General features: G+C 39.6%; 1 protein-coding gene across 1 annotated transcript in view; it reads right to left on the bottom strand.

Annotated features, from left to right (window-relative positions):
- The window catches only part of cpeb3 (cytoplasmic polyadenylation element binding protein 3), a 56,677-nt gene that overhangs the window by 27,362 nt on the left and 10,396 nt on the right, over positions 1-18,919 (bottom strand). The window contains 2 exon segments of the mRNA XM_034682622.1: positions 1,238-1,294; positions 15,093-15,246. Coding sequence (XP_034538513.1) covers positions 1,238-1,294; positions 15,093-15,246 — 211 coding nt within the window.

The following is an 18,919-nucleotide window of genomic DNA, read 5'->3' as shown; positions in this document are numbered from 1 at the left end:
ATATTTACAATTTCAAACAACAAATTCATGTATATTTAAACATGGGTGATGTTTTTACATGTGTCAGCCCTTTATTGAACCATAGATAGACAAGGGTTTGGATTTCTTCCAGTAGATTGATTGGGTCAGTAGCCATGATACAGGCTGTGATGACTGCAGCAAAATCCATCATTAACTAATAGGCTCAGATTGTTATTCAAAGTGTCTGGGAACATTTCAGAATGAAATCTCACAGAGATAGACCTTTTCATTACAGAGTAAGACTCACTTTTGGAAATGTAAACAGTTGTCAAATGACTCTCTATAAAGGGATAGCTCAGTTGTTATTTTTTAAGTGAGGTGCTTGTAAATAGGAAGGGTATCACCCACAAGCCCCTTTGCTGAGAAACCATCCAGAGAACTGGCACTAAGAGAGTCAATGCTGCCATGTAATTTAGCACTGGCTTCACAATACTGGAGATGCAACTATACGCTCCATTTAAAAATGATGTCACAGACCTGAGTTGAGAAAATTCCAAACAGAGTGTGCACTTACACCGACATCAGTGTTTGGGTGAGAGAGTAACATGCTGAGGTTTGAAGAAGAGATGGGTTGCATTTTTCTCGAGTATTTGTCAGTGAATTCAACTCAGATATGTTAAGACTGAAAGTAAATGGGGAGATGACTCTTGGTATTTTGGGGGCATTTTCGCCTTTAATTGATAGGACATCTTAAGAGAGACTGGAAATATTGGGAGTAGAGAGAGTTGACCACTAGGCCAGTGTTGCTCCGAAACAGAACATTTTCATTTAAAATAGCCAAGTCATACTATGATACAAGACAGACCCCATTTATGTAAAGCGTTAGACAAGTAACTCCAGTACTGTGTGAGCTAAAATGTATGTTTTTTTGCTGATGGAGTCTGGTGGCTTCAAAGTCAGCGATGTACAGCTGTTTCTATTTCTTTAAGAGGTTCTTTTGCCAACAGTCATCTATCGAAACAGTTCACTGCAATTTGAAATAAAAATCTGAGCTTGCAGGGGCAAAAATGTGGATTGGATAGGGGATATTGCCCTGATGGAAAACTCTGCAGCCACCACATCCTGTTTCATGGTGAGCGGTCTACTTGAGAATAAACGTTTCATACCTCTTAGTATGCCATACTTTATTACAACTTGATTTCCCTTAAATCTGTCAATATCCAGAGAACAAAAAAGCATAACTGAAACAATCATGATGCTATAAAATATAACTCACTGTTTAATGGCATTATGTGGTCCGCTCCAGGGTGGTGGAAGTTGAGGCTCATACGTCCTGTGAAAGAAAAAAGAAAAAGATTTCACAAAGGAGGGAAAACATGGAAATCACTGATAAAAAGCCACAGATTTTGACAGATTTCTTTTTCTAAATGTTCTATTCTACAGTGGGAAATGGTAAGTGCCAGCAATGATGCAATGTTTTCAATTAAAAGAACAAACAACAGACAGAACAACCACAGAGAACAGATGTGAAAAAGAGGTGGCGTTCCTTTGTTGGCCCATATCTCATGTGCACACAAACACGCTAAAACACAAAAGCAGCTTCGAAGAATTCATTAGAGCGTGCTTTCTTCAGGGGATGATGTGTGCAAGCTATAAGAGGCCATCTGTCATCTACTTTCATCGACAGTCAGCTGTGTAAGACATCTGAATGGATGTCTTCCTGGGTTTCTCTCTCTGTCAGATTCATACACGCCAAAACAAGACATTCAAGCTGAGGCAGAAATAGCTTACCTGCTTAGCACAAAGTTTTGCTGTCTCACTGTCAACATCATTTGCAGAGGTAGCCACAAAGACACTCCCTTTATCCCTAACCACTTCAAATTAGGGCCTTGAGTCAAAATCTGCCTTCACCAGCTTTTTACTAAGCTAACAGCATACAATCAGCCTACCTAAAGCCAGTTCACAAAGACAGGAGGTGAGGTAACCTTTACCATTAAACACACAAAAATATTTGGCAAATAACCTGTAGATTTTAAGAAATACAGCCTCTGTGCACATTCCCATGTATTGTTGACATGGAGCACCACCGAGTCACTGGGTCAAATATCTTGCTTCACTATATGTTTCCAGACATGTAACGTGGACTTTGAGACACCACTAAACGGCTGCATGTTGCAAGCTGCTATGAAGCAAACAAGGAGACATGTCAAAAGTTTCAAATGTGACCACAGAGGACAGATAGTGGTGACAGCCAGGGGGCCTCTTCCTGGCTCCAGAACAAAAGTGGGGCTGGCAGTCAGACCAGTGTTGCCAGATCTTGTGGGTGAAACAAGCAAACAGGTCAGTAAAACTATGCCCAAATAAGGCAACTACCTGATAAAAAGGAGAGGGAGCTGATTAAACAAACAAGTTCTAAATTTATGAGCCACAAGGGCCTGTCTCCACTAAGCACATTTTGTGCTAGCAGTGCCTAATTTCTACACAAAACCTGTACAGTTCAGCCTTTCAGAGATAAAAAAAAAAATGCCCTCAGCACCAAAAGCTTTCATTTGCTGAGTTAACATTGCTTTCAGTCAAAGATGTTTTAACTTTTGGAACACTGCCGTGTTTGTCAGTGTCACTTCTCCATCACCAACCAATCAAAATAAAGAAGGGGTGGGACCTGTCAACTTTGCCAACATCAATAACAGAAGAACAACTAATCCTGGTGCTTTTTCAAGGGTAAAATTTCCAGGACTGAGCTGCTGGTCTTGCCAAGGCACCCTTCCTTACCATTACTTAACAGTTAATAAAGATAGTTTTCATACTTAAGTACGAATGAGGCTGTAATGTCATAGTTTTCAGAGGATCCCTGTATTGCTAGTTTACACAGTGACAGAAGGGGTGGTGTTTTTAAAAGATTCCATTCTGATGACGTTTTCAGTCACACAGACACTGTTTGTGTGTAAAGATATGGCCAAAACGCAACAATAGTTAGCTATTTTCCATTGAATACATTTCTGTGTTAACAGCCCCTCCATGACGTCACCCACGCTTCTGAAAAGGCTTTATGGAGCTCACCAATGGCAGTCGCCATATTGGAAATATTGACCTAACTCTAGGTCAATCTACAAACAACTGAAGTGTGTCTTTGAGCTACAATATGCCCACCTGTCTGTTAACTCAGTATGAATAAGAAAATGAGCCCGACGGTCCACAACCAGGCTGTAAATAGGTTTATTTCTGTCATTAAAAAAGGGCACTTCTTCACCCCACTTCGTTGAGTTTGATTGGCTTTTGCAGCCAGCTTCAAGTGGACACTCAAAAACTTCAGTCTTTGTTGTGGTGCAATGCATCAAATGGAAACATTTATGTTTAATATTGCACCCTTTACATATAAAATGTATTTATTTCAAATAGTACCAGCAGACTTGCCAACCCTGAGTGAGTTGTGTAAAAAGCCAGATATATACTGGCTGTTTGCTTTACGAGTTAAATTAAAATGACTTTCACAACTCACTTTAACTCAAGGGAACTAAAGATAAAAGTGTTGCTTAAACTGCTGTTAGTTTCTTTATCTTTTGTAGAAATGAAGACACTTGAAGGGGGAAATGTTGCTAAATCTAGCAAGACAGTTGCAAAGTTGGCAACACTGCTGTCTCCTGAGTATTGGAAACAGGGTGGGCAGAGGGTGGAAAGGTTGGAGGCTAATCTTGTGAAAGGTCATACACAGTATTTAAATAAAAAATCAAAAACATCAGGGATTTCATCTAAGGCTTTATCTCTGTGTTAGGTATAGTGAGGTGAGGCGACAAACATAGGAGGAAAAAATAAACTTCTGTAACCAGCACAAAAAACGAGTCACTACAACAAAAATATCTCCTAAAAACACCCAGAGTAACTTATAACAAGCAGACTTGGCAACCCTCAGTTAAAAACAACACAGGCACATGGGCTGTAGGGGGGAGAACAAGGGGGCTGCTTCCCTGTAGCTCCACAGATGTCAATTTTCACTATTTTTCCCATTCAGTCAGAATCCTCTGGAGGAAAACAAGTGTGACAAGTTCTTACATTCACACACGTTTGTTTGAACACGTTAACACAGCTGGCTGAGTGACACATTATGTCTGCTTTTCCGAACTTACTATAATGAGAACATTAACATTTTGCTGACAAAGACCAGATGTACCCTGAAAGTGAGGAACATTCTATTCTCTAAGTTCAAGAGCCTTATGGGGTTGTGTGTATCTATTGATAAATGCGTGGGTGGTCTGTTTGAAAGTCCTCCGACCAAATGACAGGGTTTAAGGCCAAACGTCTGACTAGGTGAGGTGTTCTTGACTGAGTTCCTTTTTCTCTCCATAGGCGGACTGCCAGATCATTTATTTGTGTTGGTAAGACACATCCGTTATCTTTTTGCCCTTCCAGATATATATGAAACCAAACTCCAGGTTTCAGCTGTTTGAGGCTGACCAGTACCCAGGCTGACCTAAAACCTCTGCATTATATAACAGCAAAATTAAAGTACAATCTACACATGAACTAGTACCCTCCATTAGACACATTTACAGTCAAAGCTATGACCTGCTGATAGGAGGGCAAAAGTCGTAATAAACACTGTGGTCTTTGCTTGGTGTCCAGCTACACGAGTCATTTTGGGTGAACGAGGGGGACAGTTGCCCTCCTGGAGACTATAAATAGACCTGAACCTGTGCCATCTGCTTCCCCAGGAGTCGAGTGGCAGGCCCTGAGGGGCCCCCCTGAGTTTGTCACTACTCCACTTGTGACATTTCCTCACCGAGCTATATTAAACTTTCCCATGATGGAAGGCACAAGCCATAGGAGACACCTGGGCCACTACCTTAAATCCAATCACACCCCATCTTTTCTTTGAATGACAATCATCAGAAAGTTCAGCAGCTTCATTCGGATCACTTTGGAAGGAGGAGTAGGTTAAGGGTTATGCAGACATAGCCGCTCAGTTTCAATTTTAGTTGAAGCTAAACTATATGAGGTCACATTTGTCATTACCAGGAAGCATCCAATGTAACATTAACATTAAATGATCATAGATGTTGTTTTATACTTAAAATAATAACAACATAGTGGCATTATATAAATATTAAAAAAAAGATGTTTGATCAAATTTACAAAAGAAAAAAGAAGCTGCATTTAAATGGAAAAAGCAGCGTGTTACAACACAGTCCAATTATTTGATTTGAAAATTTGTACTGCCTCTGGCAAGGCAAATAGCCAACCTTATTACTCAGCTGTGTTAAATACTTGATTCTGATCAGAACCAAACAACAACGTTAATAATTCTCAGCCGTCAAAGCGACCTAGCGAAAACCTGATCACACTCATCACATCAAATCCGCAAAAAGGAGTTCGGTACATTTCGCCTCTGCCTGTCCATGCTGTGGCAAAAACATTATCTTGAAGGGGTTTTAACTTGCATAAGTACCCATTTACTATACATTATCCCTTACATAGTTTATGATTTTGGGGTTGCACTCGGGGTGGCCGATCAGATTTTGAAGGGGGCCCATTCTAACCCTTAAGCCCCATAAGTGTATTTTGGCTTTTTGGAAATGCTGATGAACTTTGATGTTTTGAAAAAATACAGATTAATTTTTTTCAGAATAATTGTAGCTGTTGTAAAAACCGAATGACGACAAATCACTACGGTATAAGCTGTAAATCAAATGTTGTCTTCCAAGCTTGTGCTTAATGCCCTTCAGGTGCTATAGGTCAGAGTTCATGAACCTCATGACTGGTCGGTGGGCTAAGGCTCATTGGTTACTGCACAAAAACACAACTTTGTTTAATGATTGTGATGAAGCTGTGTCCTCCTTTTAGTAGTTTTCCCTCTAGTATCCTTACGATGATCTGACTTGACGCTCAGTGATTGGTGGGACAGATCACTTACTAATCAAGGTCAACTGAGTTAGCTCAGTTAGTGTCCAGACTTAACGCATGGACTCTAGTGTCTGTGCTAACAGTACTATCATAGCAGATTAGGACAGCTAAGAGGAGGGGATTTTCAAGCCTGGTGCGGGTAGAACATGTAGGGGACATTGGGAGGGTACAGTCATGAAATGAGCTCTGGAAGATACCGTCCCTGGGACTTCTGTAGTAGCTTTACATGATTTACAGCTCACAAAACTCTTTATTTATCTACCTTTATTTCTTTACCTCAAATCTGACCCTCAGAGTTTAGAAACTGACCTAAAAATCCCTCGCCATCTAAAATGAAGCAAGATGTTTGGTTAGTATTTTGATTATTGTGCTCTTTTAGAAAAAATGTCCCTATCTGTGATGTTATGACTTGAGCAAATCTTGTGTTGATCTTGCTTAATTCTTGTCTAACTTTTTGAACAGGCCATTCAGAGCAGCCTGTTGTCTCAATCTGGGATTACAGCAACACACTTTTACTCACATTTGAAACTTTGCCCATGTTTAGCATTAACATCCAACATTTTAACTTAATATTTGTTTATAAAATATGAAAAAGCATAAAACCACCTCTGGTTCAAAATGGGGAGGGGCCTCATATTTGTCGTTCACTTGAGGCTCCAATTAACTCAAACCTACTCTGGACAACAGTAGCACACTGGAAGTACGTGGAGGCTTCTATAAACTTAGTGCAGCTTATTCTTAGTAAATATTGTGTATTTGCAACCAATGTTCTCCTTCAAATTGGTTATAAGCTGAGAGTGGGTGTGCCAACAGCAAGTTTTAGGAAATGTTGGCACTCATGAAAAAGAGACACCTCAGCAGCAAAGAGCATCACAGCTCTGCACTTCTTCCTGCTGACTACTGCCAAAGAACCTTCAATTACCAACACACATACACTGCGCAGGCAAAAATGAGTAAAACCAAGATAAGAAAATCTACTGAGGGCAAGTGTTCCGCGAAAAAAAATGAGTGGAAAGCATGAGAGATAGATGCTTCTTTGAGAAAATCAGAGCAGTTTTTCTGTTATTACCTTCGAACTCGATGACCCCAACATAAAGATGACAACGGGGTCAAAAGTTCACTCAATTTTTCAGCTCTTTCATTTTGAAGTATAAAAAAATTAGCACATTATTTTCACAGATTGTTTTAGCATATTTCTGTGAGTAAATCCCTATTGGTGCCAACAGCCCACTGTTACTTATTATTTCATAATCATAAAACTATTAAACGCCTTTCATATAATAATAGAGGATTTCCACAATCCAGTAAGCCTGATGCACAGCTTGGCAGTGATTTTAATGCTCTCAATGATATTTCATGGCTTTCGGAGATCTGGAAAAGCCGGGATTTTAATAAGACAAAAACAAGCACAGACTTGTTTGGTTGCCTGGACTGGATTAGCTCAGTCATGCTTGCACGAGTCATGAATTTTCCACCATAACAAAACACTCTGACAGTGCTGTTTATCAGAGGCAAGGTGAAAAAAAAATCAACCTTTAACACATCATCTTATCTCTGAACAGTCATTACAGGCCGTTTAAAGTACAGGGCATCCCTCTGACGCTGAGATCATCTCAAGTGTTTTTAAATAAGAGGGTTGAAAAGTTGAGAGGTCAAGTCCAGCATGTCGGCCAAACTTCAGTGCAGCCAAAGTGTTTGAAACATTGACCTTTCATCTCAGGTTAAACTATGTGAGCCCTCTCTGAACCTGAACAAAGAGAAGAGTTCACAAAGCTCAAGTTCACCTCTTTCAAAGAAACACAATCTTTCAGAAATAAGGAAGCTAAATTTTAAACTCCTTTCCAAACGTTTACTAACTCACTAGGCTTTTGCAACAACAGCTTTACTGAGTGTAGAGACATAAAGAGCATTGTGTGGCCTCTTTACTGTGTTTCCAAGAAAAGTCAAATCCCTAAGTCACCTTCCCCTCCACACCTAACTCACCTGACCTGTGCTGCACTTGTAACTTTTGTTTTCCTCCTGATAAAGCTTCTGTGTGTGTCAGCTCTTATCCACTGACCAATGCTCCTGTCAACAAGCGCACAAAGTCAAACAGCACCAGTGTTTGCCGTCCCTCGACTACTGATCCCAATTAGAGCTGACACCTTCTGTCACACCAACACCAGACCTCAAACAACATGAGTGACATAGTACAACAAAACCTACAGAAAACTGCTTGTTGAAAATTTAGAACACAGAAACATAAGTAAACAAAAAATGTATTAAAGATATTAATGTTCGTGGGTGTTGGATTAGGTATCCTGCCCTTTGGTTCAGACTAGGTTGTCTCGTCACTTTTAGTGAAACACTATCCCAAAATGTTTTTGTCAACCCAATCTTTGCCCTAACCCCAAAACAAACCTACTGGAGATCTCACATCTTATCGCAGCTTTGAGCTGACATGATTTATTGTTTGTTTGTCATCAGTGACTTACGATGATGGACTGATCTAAACTAGCCTTATACGACCCCTATTTAGAAAAAGTTGGTACGCTGTGTAACATGTTCATAGAAAAACTGAGTTAGATGGTTATAAACATTTAGAGCCTATATTTAACTGAAGATAGTGCAAAGACCACATTTCAAATCTTAAAACTGAAAAGTTTATTGTATTATGCTCACTATAAATTTGATGCCAGCAGTAGGGACAGGGTCATGTTTACCATTGTGTTGAATCACCTCGTCTTTAAACAACATGCTGTAAATATTTGGGAATCTGTTCCTGGAGCTTTGAAAGAGAAATGTTGTCTCATTCTTGCCTGATTTAGGATTTCAGCTGCTCAACAGTCCGGGTCTCCTTTGTCATATTTTTCGATTCACTATGAGCCAAATGTTTTCAATGGGTGACAAGTCAGGACTGCAGCCAGGCCAGTTTGGCGCCCAGACTCTACTTCTATGTAGCCAGGTTGTTGCAATACATACAGAATGTGCTTTCACATTGTTTTGCTGAAATATGCAAGGGTTCCCTGAAAAAGGCATTGTCTGGATGGCAGCACATGTTGTTCCAAAAGCTGTAATATCATTCAGTATTTAAGGTGCATTCCACGATGTGTAGGCTAGTCATGCAATGGGCACTTCTGCATCCTCATAACATCACAGAGGCTGTTTTATTAACTGTTTGCTGATAAGCTGGGTGGTCCCTTTCCTCTTAGAGCAGAGGACACAGTGTCCATGATTTCCAAAAAGAATGTCAAATTTAGATTTGCAAGACCATAGAACAGTTTTCCACTTCCCCTCAGTCCATCTTAAAAGAGCTCAGGCCCAGAGCACCATTTATCCTGTTTATTGATTGTTCTCTTTTGCATGATACAGTTTTGAGTGCAGCAACAAACTGCTATGGGGGGATGATGTGAACACAATGAATTTCCTGACTATTACCTGCTTCGTTAACATGCTGCCTGGATTAAGTTTAACCTTGGGGTTGGCAGGACAAAGGCCGCACAATGTTGGGGTGAGCAGATTTCTGTTAACTCGTGCAGCTGGACTATGTCTGCTCATTTCCAGGACTGGACAGCACGTGTGAAAGGGGCTATAAAAAATGCCTCTAAATTCTACACTCGTGTGTTAATTTGGGAGTCCATCAATCAATCGACAAGTTGTTGTTAAGGCTGTCACTAGCTATTTAGGCATTGCAGCCCTTTCAGATAGTACCTGACAGTACGCTATTAGCAAAGGCTTTCTCTTATGGTAGTTAGCTGTCCTGCAAAAGAGATGGAGGTCTTGTCTTTCATTTTTTGAATGCGTTTATTTGTGCAGCTATAGAAACAGGACAAACCTGCAACCTGGGTAACCACAATTATCGCCTTCGTACACGCGGTGCATGCTCTACTGACTAAGCTAAACCAGCATCCTAACCATACTAACTAAGCTAACCCTAACCTGAAGAGACTTAAACCCCTCTTCAACAATTAGTTTACTCAAATATCTGTCCCTTACCCAAAAAAGGCCTCTGTTGCTTGGTTTTAAAATATGGTAACACTATGCATGGCTATACAGCTGACAGCATAATACTGCTGCATGATTCAGTCAGACAAAATCAATTCTAATTTTAACTTGATGTAAGTTCCATTTTGATACATCTTTATCTTAATGTCTTACTTTTGCTTTTTGTCAAACTTCATTTAAAGCTCCGTAGAGCTCTTTGAATTGCTTTAATGGTGCCTAAAATAAACTTGCCTTGCCTAGAAAAACATAATCCCAAGTAGAAGTTATACTTTGGGATTAAGTAAGCATTAGAGTTCCCACCTACATAGAAACAATGTAAATTGTAACTAATGCTTTAATACAATCATGTGATTCAGACCACAGCAGAGACTGTGGGCAGGTTTCATCTTTATTCAACTTCAATGAAGATTTCAGAGACTTTCTGACTTACTTGGATAATCTGATTCTGAATCTCTAGTTGAGATTGTGTAAATGTGGGCAGGGAGTAAAAACATACTGCTAACACTGTACCAAGTCTAGAAAGTCATCTTTTGAAACTGCCATGACAACTCGAATGTGTGTGTGAGGTGAGAATCCTTGTATGGAATGTCTCAGTTGATTTACACGTGTGTGTGTGTGTGTGTGTCCCCGTGTGTCCGTGTGTGTCCGTGTGTCCCCGTGTGTGTGTCCGTGTGTGTGTGTGTGTGTGTGTGTCTGTTTGTGTGTGTGTGTCCGTGTGTGTGATGGTGTTGCTGGCAGCAGCGGTGTCGACTGTTGTCAAACTGGTGGTGTTTTTCCAGGCCAAAGGGGAGAATCTCTGATGTGTTTGTGTTTTTTAGAGGAGTGCTTGGCTCTCTACTGGTGAGCTCAGCTGACCCAGTTCAGGAACTGCATAGAGGCCAGAATGGGCCTGTTTGTTCAGAGAGAAACTTTTACAAAGTTTGAGACAAAAATAAAGTGTCCCTCACACAAATTCTTTGAAACAGACTCTTCTTCTGCAGGTTGAGTCAAAACAACCTCTCCCTCCTCCTGCGAGAGATTGAGTGTGGGTGAGGTTACCTCACAATTTTTTTAAAGGACCCAGTGATTTCAGCCTGGATCATAAAAAAATTCTAATTCTTCTTTAAGAAACACACATTCACACATACAACAAGGACTCATTAAACAGTTATTCCAGTCACAATGAGAAGTATGCCAGACATGTCTGTGAAGGGATGGATGTGGGTGGAACACGCTCAGTTGGGAATGTAAAACTGGGCCGACTGTGTTAATTAGTTTTGACTGGTGGTCCTCAGATGGTGGCTTGTTACTATCTATCCCTACAATGACTTACTACAGAGCTTGTGGATCAGTTACACAACTTTAAAAACATGTTTGCTCTCTTTATCATTCTGTTTATCAGAGCAGGTTTCACATTAGTGTTGCTGACCTACATCTGTTAAAGTTAGCACCCAATAACAAAAAGATAAGTGAACATTTGCCTGAAGCAAACATCTGAACCAGACCTGTGAGTCAGTCAAAATAACATTTTGTTGGTGGTTCAGAAATTGTCTGCTTGACCACATTTTCAATAAAAAAAAAAAAGCTTCTAACAACTCAATTTCCCAAAAGTGATTGAGCTAGTTTGAAGCACTCCAGCTCTAGGTAACTATGAGGCGTCATTACTTGGCCGTTTTACTTATTATCAAGCTGTGTTACTTGATTCGGATTGGTCAAACCCTATAACAATGTTGATTTATTCTCAACAGCATTAGCGGTGCTAGGGTCAACCTAATCACACATGTTTTAAAAAAATCAATCAGAGGAGTCCAGCACAACTCACCTCTGCCTGTTGACACTGTGGCAAAAACAGAAGTAATGACAGATGTGAGAGCAGCCTGAAGAGCTACTGGATCCCAAGCACTTCTAAGGAGATGCCCACACTCCACTTTGAGTAAGGGTCTCACTCACCCTGTCAGGATTTTAAATTGCATAACCACCTATTCATGGTATATTATCACTTACATTGTATTAGCAATACAATTCAATAAGCTATACAATAAAGCTCAATGTTTCCAGTCCTGGACTTTTGACTATTGAATCCCTATACTCTTTTGCTACACTTTAAAGACAAAACTGTCTTTCCTTCACGTTTTAAATGGATCCACAAAGGGACTGAAAACTCTGGAGTTTGGTAGTATAACTTTGTAATGTAAAACCCACTAAAGACAACTAGTTCCTGAGCATTAAGGTATGAGAGTGTATTGCTTGAAACTTTGAGAAAGCTACTGGAAATGTGCTGATGTCTCACCAGGGCTTGTACAAAAAGTATGATGTAAAGCTGAACAAAAAAGGACAAGTCAAGTCAAAGCTCAGTGTTGAGGGACAAAATCTGATTCGACTGACAAATTCTGCTTAGGTACATCCCTTAAATTCAACTTGTGTCAAAATTGTCATGGAAATCTCTGGTAGGGCGTCCAGGGGACAACGTGTTCCATGCTGGGTTTATTGTGTGACATGTTGGAGCAAAAGAAAAAGTCCTGATCTCAGTCCTGAGATGTATAAAGCAGACAGTCGTCTATTTGCAAAAGATTATTACAGTACAGCAGGCCCGTCCCAGACAGCAAGTAGGTGCATATGCAGGGCGGAGCTCCTCTGTGGTTGGCAGTGTAGCTTACTGCAGCCCCACGCTGTCTACATGGGGACAAGGGGGTAAACTGAATAAGCAAGAGGAGACAGGAATGTACACCTTTTCACATCTAGCAGCCTTTCTGTATTTCCTGTATCTCTTCTGTCTCTGCTGATCTAATTTGACAAACAATCCCCAGGAGAGCCCTGCAGGACGTCACCACACCTTCACAATGAAACGAGGCAGGACAGTCGTTATTGTAACCCTGCTCCACCAACATACGCCTGGCAAAACAGACTCCAGGCATGAGAAAGCGACATGCTCTGCTTGTTACAGTCCCTTCCCACTGATCTTTCCATTGTAAAGACGGGAGAATGGGGATAATATAAACCCTACACCCAAACGGACAGGGCCCTGACAGAGAGACTAGATCCAAAGTTTTTACAGCAGACACGTGACCCTGGCTACAAAAACATTAGCTTAGAGGGCCTGACATACATTGGATGGCCTTAAAAGGGTGAGAGTTAGACATCTTCTCATTGTTTTATGATTTCATAAACCCTCGATTCTCTCCGAGAGATAAAACAGAGTGACGTTTGTTTATTTTAGTCTCAATCTACATTTCAAAAGCTCACTGATATGATCTGAGGAGTATCCTCATAATGATGAGGGCCTGAAGACAGATGGTTCATTAGTGAGACTTCAGAGTGCAGTTCATTAACACTGCTCTGAAGTCGTCTATCCCACATGTTTAAAAAGCTGTGTCCTTTTTTTAAGTAAGGAAAAGACTATTAAACACACTGAAATATCAAAGTTCTAGCTATACAAAAAATCAGCTATTCTCACATGCCTTTTCTGCTGGCACAGTATGTCCAGGGGGGCTGCAAGCAGAGCTGCCTCTAAAATTAGCTCAGCTTGTTACTAGGTGCTAGCTTGTTCTGAGGCAAGAATCTTGAGTGTTCATGTTCACAATATTTTACAGGGAAAATAATCCACAAATGTCTACTCTTCTTCAAGACTAAAGGACCTAATAAATAAAACCAGTAAAAACACAAACTTAAAGAGTAGCAGCGAAAACATCAATGTTTCTCCTTCATACTAGTGGACACAGGATGTGCCTTCTGGAGGCTGCTAGCTGAGCTGCTACCAACATCCATCAAATTGAAGTCTTCAACATTTCCTATCAAACAACAAATCCTGATGTCTTGAAGGATAGAGAGAATCACTTTCACCTTCACTTTCGTGTCTCAGAGGATTTCTACTTTTACTACTTACAGCTCGAACTGAGCAGCAAGAACTGGGTATGACTAAATTATATAGTTGTGATGTCCTGGCGAAAGCATAGACTAAAATATGGGCATAGTTTCCATGACGTCACCCATCTGTTTCTGAAGCGCTGTTTTGAGGCCACTCATCGACAGCCATATTGCTGCTGTCGAGCGATTGTGACGTAGAGAGGCAGGCTTTGAGCCTCCTAGCCAACAGCTACAGTGTTCCCGCCTGTCAATCAAGTCAGCTGTGCTTCTCATTGGAAGACTCGTAATCTCAATATCTTCGAAATTGCCGTGTTAGAAAAAAATTCCCCCCTGTACAGTGTGTGCCGATCGAGAAATGAGCTATCCAGACTACACTCGTCTTTTGTACCAGGCCGTAAACATGTTTATTTCTGCTGTAAAGATCGGCTTTTTTGAATTGGTGTGTGTGTAGTTTCCGGTACTTCTGGAGCCAGCCTCGAGCCTCGATGAACTGCAGTTTTTAGCACTTCTGCATTGGATTCATATTTTTAGACCGGAGGTTGCCGCTTGAGTGAAAGGCTATAGGCAGATAACAAAACACTAAATAAAGCAGTCAATCAATGTCTAGTGTCAGCTCTTTGATGGACACATTCTGTACAGTGAGGAGGCTGTGAGCTGAGCTGCACATACAGCCATCCAACCAAGGACAGATGTGAGTTAACTTGACGACTTCTCTTCTCATGCACCTCAGTTTCACTTATTTTATTGTTTTACAGAGAAGATGATCAATTAATTCTGGCAGCTGAAACAGCAATTTGCACAAGTGCTAGGAGAGTGCTTCACATGAAAGATTAAAAACTGGAAACTTGTTAGCTTGTCTCTGTCTCTGATCAGTGATCGGCTTTTTGATCCAGTAACATTATGAAAATGTGGCTCAAAATATACAAAGGTTGTTTGATCGTCCACCTCAAGTTCAGCATGTTTGGTTTTATTCTGCGTCAAAGGACCACAAAACATTCAAATCCACCTATTATTTATGGTCACAACATGCATCACAACACACATAGCATACAAACACACAGCTTATGTGACATTACAGATTGTTTACTGAGTCAAATCAGAGTAAACAGCCAAAGAATGGAAAAGAAAATGTAGTTTGGAAGTTGAGATGACATGAATGCAAATTGCTGCATGTCCGGTCCACCACACAATAACAGACACAGACAAACAGAAATCAGGTGAGATTTTGCAGGTAAGGCTGGTAATATTAAGTGATTATTTGAATTTCAAAAAGAAAATAATGATCCACATCAGATTGGTTTAGAGATTGGCAAAAAGAAAAACCCCAGAGATGATAAATGAAGCAAAATGAATAATATAAAAAACAACCCAGATACGGTAAGCATGGACGTATGAATATTCCTAACCTGCAAAATGATTCCTCCATATAATATCAGCGATAGTCATTGGTGGGCCACCGGCAGGGTGTGGTTTACCTTTGTCATGGTCAGTCCTTATCATATCCATTAAGGAATTCTCCAAAGAGTGCAAGCTAAAAGCATCGAAGGGCCGATTCCGGTCCTGAAAACACAGAGGAAACAGAATGAGGGTTAGAGTTGGAGTCATAAAATGAACACTTTCATCTTTTCAATTAATAAGAATCACAAACATTGCAGGGAACTTTTTCTGACTGAAGGGTGTGATCTTTAAAAACTGTCAACAAAAGACTTGCAAATGCTGTTGAAATTCTGCTTGGGTGCCTACCTTGCTCAAGGGCAGATCATGAGCAAATACCTGCCTGCACCAACAGCTCCCATTTATGCAAGGGAAGCAAGTCAGGCTGTGGTGCAATCTAAACTAATCTAGATTAATATACATCAAACCTTTCAAAGCAGACCTCCAGTTGGCAACCATCAGAGTTTGATCTTTCAATAATCATGTTAAATCTCTTTAAAATAAAATGATAGGATCTTGAGCTTCCATTCATTTTGAAAGAAGAAAGATAGCTAAGACTTTTGTCTTTCTTGTCATATTGTTTTACGCTCATTCATAAAATCATAATGTTACATTTCGTCTGTTTATAACACGTTGAGAAGAGGCAGGCGGCAGGGCATTGCTGCAATCTTGCTTTGGAAATGGCTGTTTTCACAATACTAGGTCTCAATATAACTAAAATCAATTAGATAATAGCTGGTGCACAACGTATATAACTAACAAAGAATATATATATTTTGTACAACGTTTGAAGCATTTGAAAAAAATGCCAAAAAATAAACAACAGCACCAATGTGAAATGAAACTTCCTAAATACCTTTGCACTCAGCTAATCAAATGTAGCATATTTAAAAAATAAACAAAGTACAGAGTTCAAACAATGTGTGTATTGCTGAGAAATGTCTCCATAATTTTTCAACCTGTACATATATTTTTGGTGAATACTTTTTGTGTATAGTTTTCAAAAGTAAGTTAAAGGCTGATTCTTGTATGTTTACATGAATCTGCATTTAATTCTGCATTCACCTCAGGCAGTCTCTCCAAGTCTAAATGACTCTAATTAAGTAAAGGTGGAGCAATAACAATCAAGTGTGCAACATTTTTGTAATTCTCTCATAACGGCTAGCCTTCAAGTCCATACGTATTCATCACTATCATAAAGTCTTCTGCATTTGGTTCTCTGCTTTTAAACCACATATTTTGGAAGTTTTTCTTTTCCTTCGTTTTCTCAGAACTGCTCTGGGACTAGATGTTACAAGTGAAAAATGGAAAATATCAGGTATGTGTCAGCCCTGGGCATGACGGTGAACACAGCTGATATTGAAAAGGAGATACAAATCTCAGTCAGAGGCTCTGTAAGCTTTTTCACATCAAAAAGCTGCAGTGAAAACACAGAGTGTGCCCGAGGATCTGTCGGGATTTATTATTCAGTACAGAATTTCTTAACTGTCAGGTGAGTGAGTGGGTGGAGTGGTAACAGAGGGGCAAACTCAATCCATGAGAACAACAGTTACCCCTCCAGGCTTCCTTCTGGTTCATCAAGTTCTCCTCATGTTTCTCGTGACCCTCTTCAAGCTCTGAATATTAATCAATTTATCAACAGAAAAAGTGTCATCATTGTCCTGTAGATAACTCTTTGAACAGACTGCCTACAGTCGTCCTGCTTTCACTTTCTTAATTTGATATTTGCTGGTTTAGAGTCCTCTGTGAAAGCAAACTAATCTATTTGGATATTAGTCCATGTTCGCACCAAACCAGCACTTTGAAGACAACATCTGTGCTTTTGACTGTCTTTTTTCTGAGGTTTTTTTTCACAGAAATGTGATGGGTCAAGTTGTTAGAGATGCATCCAGAAATGTAACTGATAAATCATCAATGGAATTAATGGATCAAGCCTTGACAATCTTTTATCAGTAGATAAAATCCCTTTCAGATGTGTCATGTGTTTCACAGGTGTAACACAGAGGTATCTTGGAGGGCTAGGTGGAAATGTAAAATTTAAGTCAGCTTACAGCAATTGAAATTAGACTTTTTCAACACCTTACGATAAAAGATTGCTAAAATATAAAAGGGTACCCACATCGTCTTTTTTTATTGTAATACTCTGTTTTCAATGAAAAAGGGACCCAAGGGGTGTCATTTATCAGCCCCATAACTATTCAACCACAAAAAGCTTCAACGAGAGTGGAAACAGTTAGTTGATCACCACGTCAGCAGATCACATGAAAAAGGATCAATCATGAAAGTCCATAACAAAAAGAAACACCCAAAATAACCTGTTAAGTATTACCTGAAGGCTTCAATAATGTTCTGTGATAACAAATGATACTACAGTTAAAAAAAATAGCTATGTCTCTGGTGTTCAAGCTGACAATAGAACAGCCAGTCCTTAAATGTTCTATAAAATAATTTAACAGTATAATATAAAACAGGACTGAACACTAAATACAGATCAAGTCATGAAATCACAGCAATGCAGCAGGACCCTTTTTTTATCATGTTCATCTGACAGAGACTCTGTTCCTCCAGATGCACCTGGATGTAAAGCTAAATGTTTATCCTGCAGCGGGTACAGCACATGTCATTCAAGATTACTATTTATTTTGTTAAGAAACAAAGCAGCTAGGCCCACTGCTGGTTCCATGTTGTTTTTGTTCTCAAATTTATTTTACTTCTTCTTATTATTTTTATCCTCTAAAAGTGTGTTGCCAGCAAAGTTCAAGAAAAAAATCAACAGGGTTCATTAGAAATTACTCCCTCTACTCAGGCACACTAAATGACTCTAAGTGACCTCAGGCTGACACCATAACAATCATGTTTACCTTCTCACTTTTATCTCAATAGCTTAGTCTCAAGTCAATATTCTCACATCGTTTTAATCTTCATCTACTTCGATCTTCTTCTCTAAAATATAAAGATTTGAACTGAAGTGTCTCAAAACATGATTTTTAACATAAAGATGTTAACCACTGCGCCAACTGACTTTAAACTTGCAAGTTTCTTCATGAGACATCGCTGACTTTCATTTGTCAAAACCAAAATTTCACTCCATTAAGCCAAATAATTTTTTTTTATTAATCATAGCCACAAATATAGGAGCTCAGGAGCTCCACCACATGTCAGAAAATAGATTCATTCACCTCAACAGACCATAAGCATACAGAGATCACCAATAGTGAAGCTCTTATTCAGACAGCCAGTCAACAAAAGTCAACAGCCAGTTATTGTGACAACCAATATTTTGTTTCAGACATTCTTTAAGAGATAACGCCCAAAATATGTCTGGTTCAAGCTTTTTTAAAATCTTTTTGTATGTCTCTAACTCCGCTGACTGTTGGAAGACAGTAGGATGATATATTTTGTAAAAAAAAAAGACTACTTTTACATTAACGGGACAAAGTCAGTAAAGAGATGAGAGGTGAGTTTTTGTCCAGAGGGGGCGCCAAAATCAGCACAAACAAAAAGTTCCTGATTGAAGCTTCAAGGGTTTGGTGCGTTTTCATTCATGTGACAGTGAATGAGCAGCCCTTGGATTATGTAACAGGCAAATTTAAGACAAAAATTGTGACAAGGACTGTCAAATGTCTAAAAAATTCAACAAACTCAAAGATTATAAAATGCTCTTCAATTACACAAAATCAAGGTTTTTTTCCTCTAATATCTGATCAACAAAACAACTTGTGACTAAGCTCCTGATATCAAACCATACACTGGGACAGCCATAGTGCATTGTTTGACTGCTGATGAAGTGTGTAGATGC

The sequence above is a fragment of the Notolabrus celidotus genome, chromosome 4 (assembly GCF_009762535.1).
Source record: "Notolabrus celidotus isolate fNotCel1 chromosome 4, fNotCel1.pri, whole genome shotgun sequence".
Lineage (NCBI taxonomy): Eukaryota > Metazoa > Chordata > Actinopteri > Labriformes > Labridae > Notolabrus > Notolabrus celidotus.
This window is presented reverse-complemented; position numbering and strand designations above follow the sequence as displayed.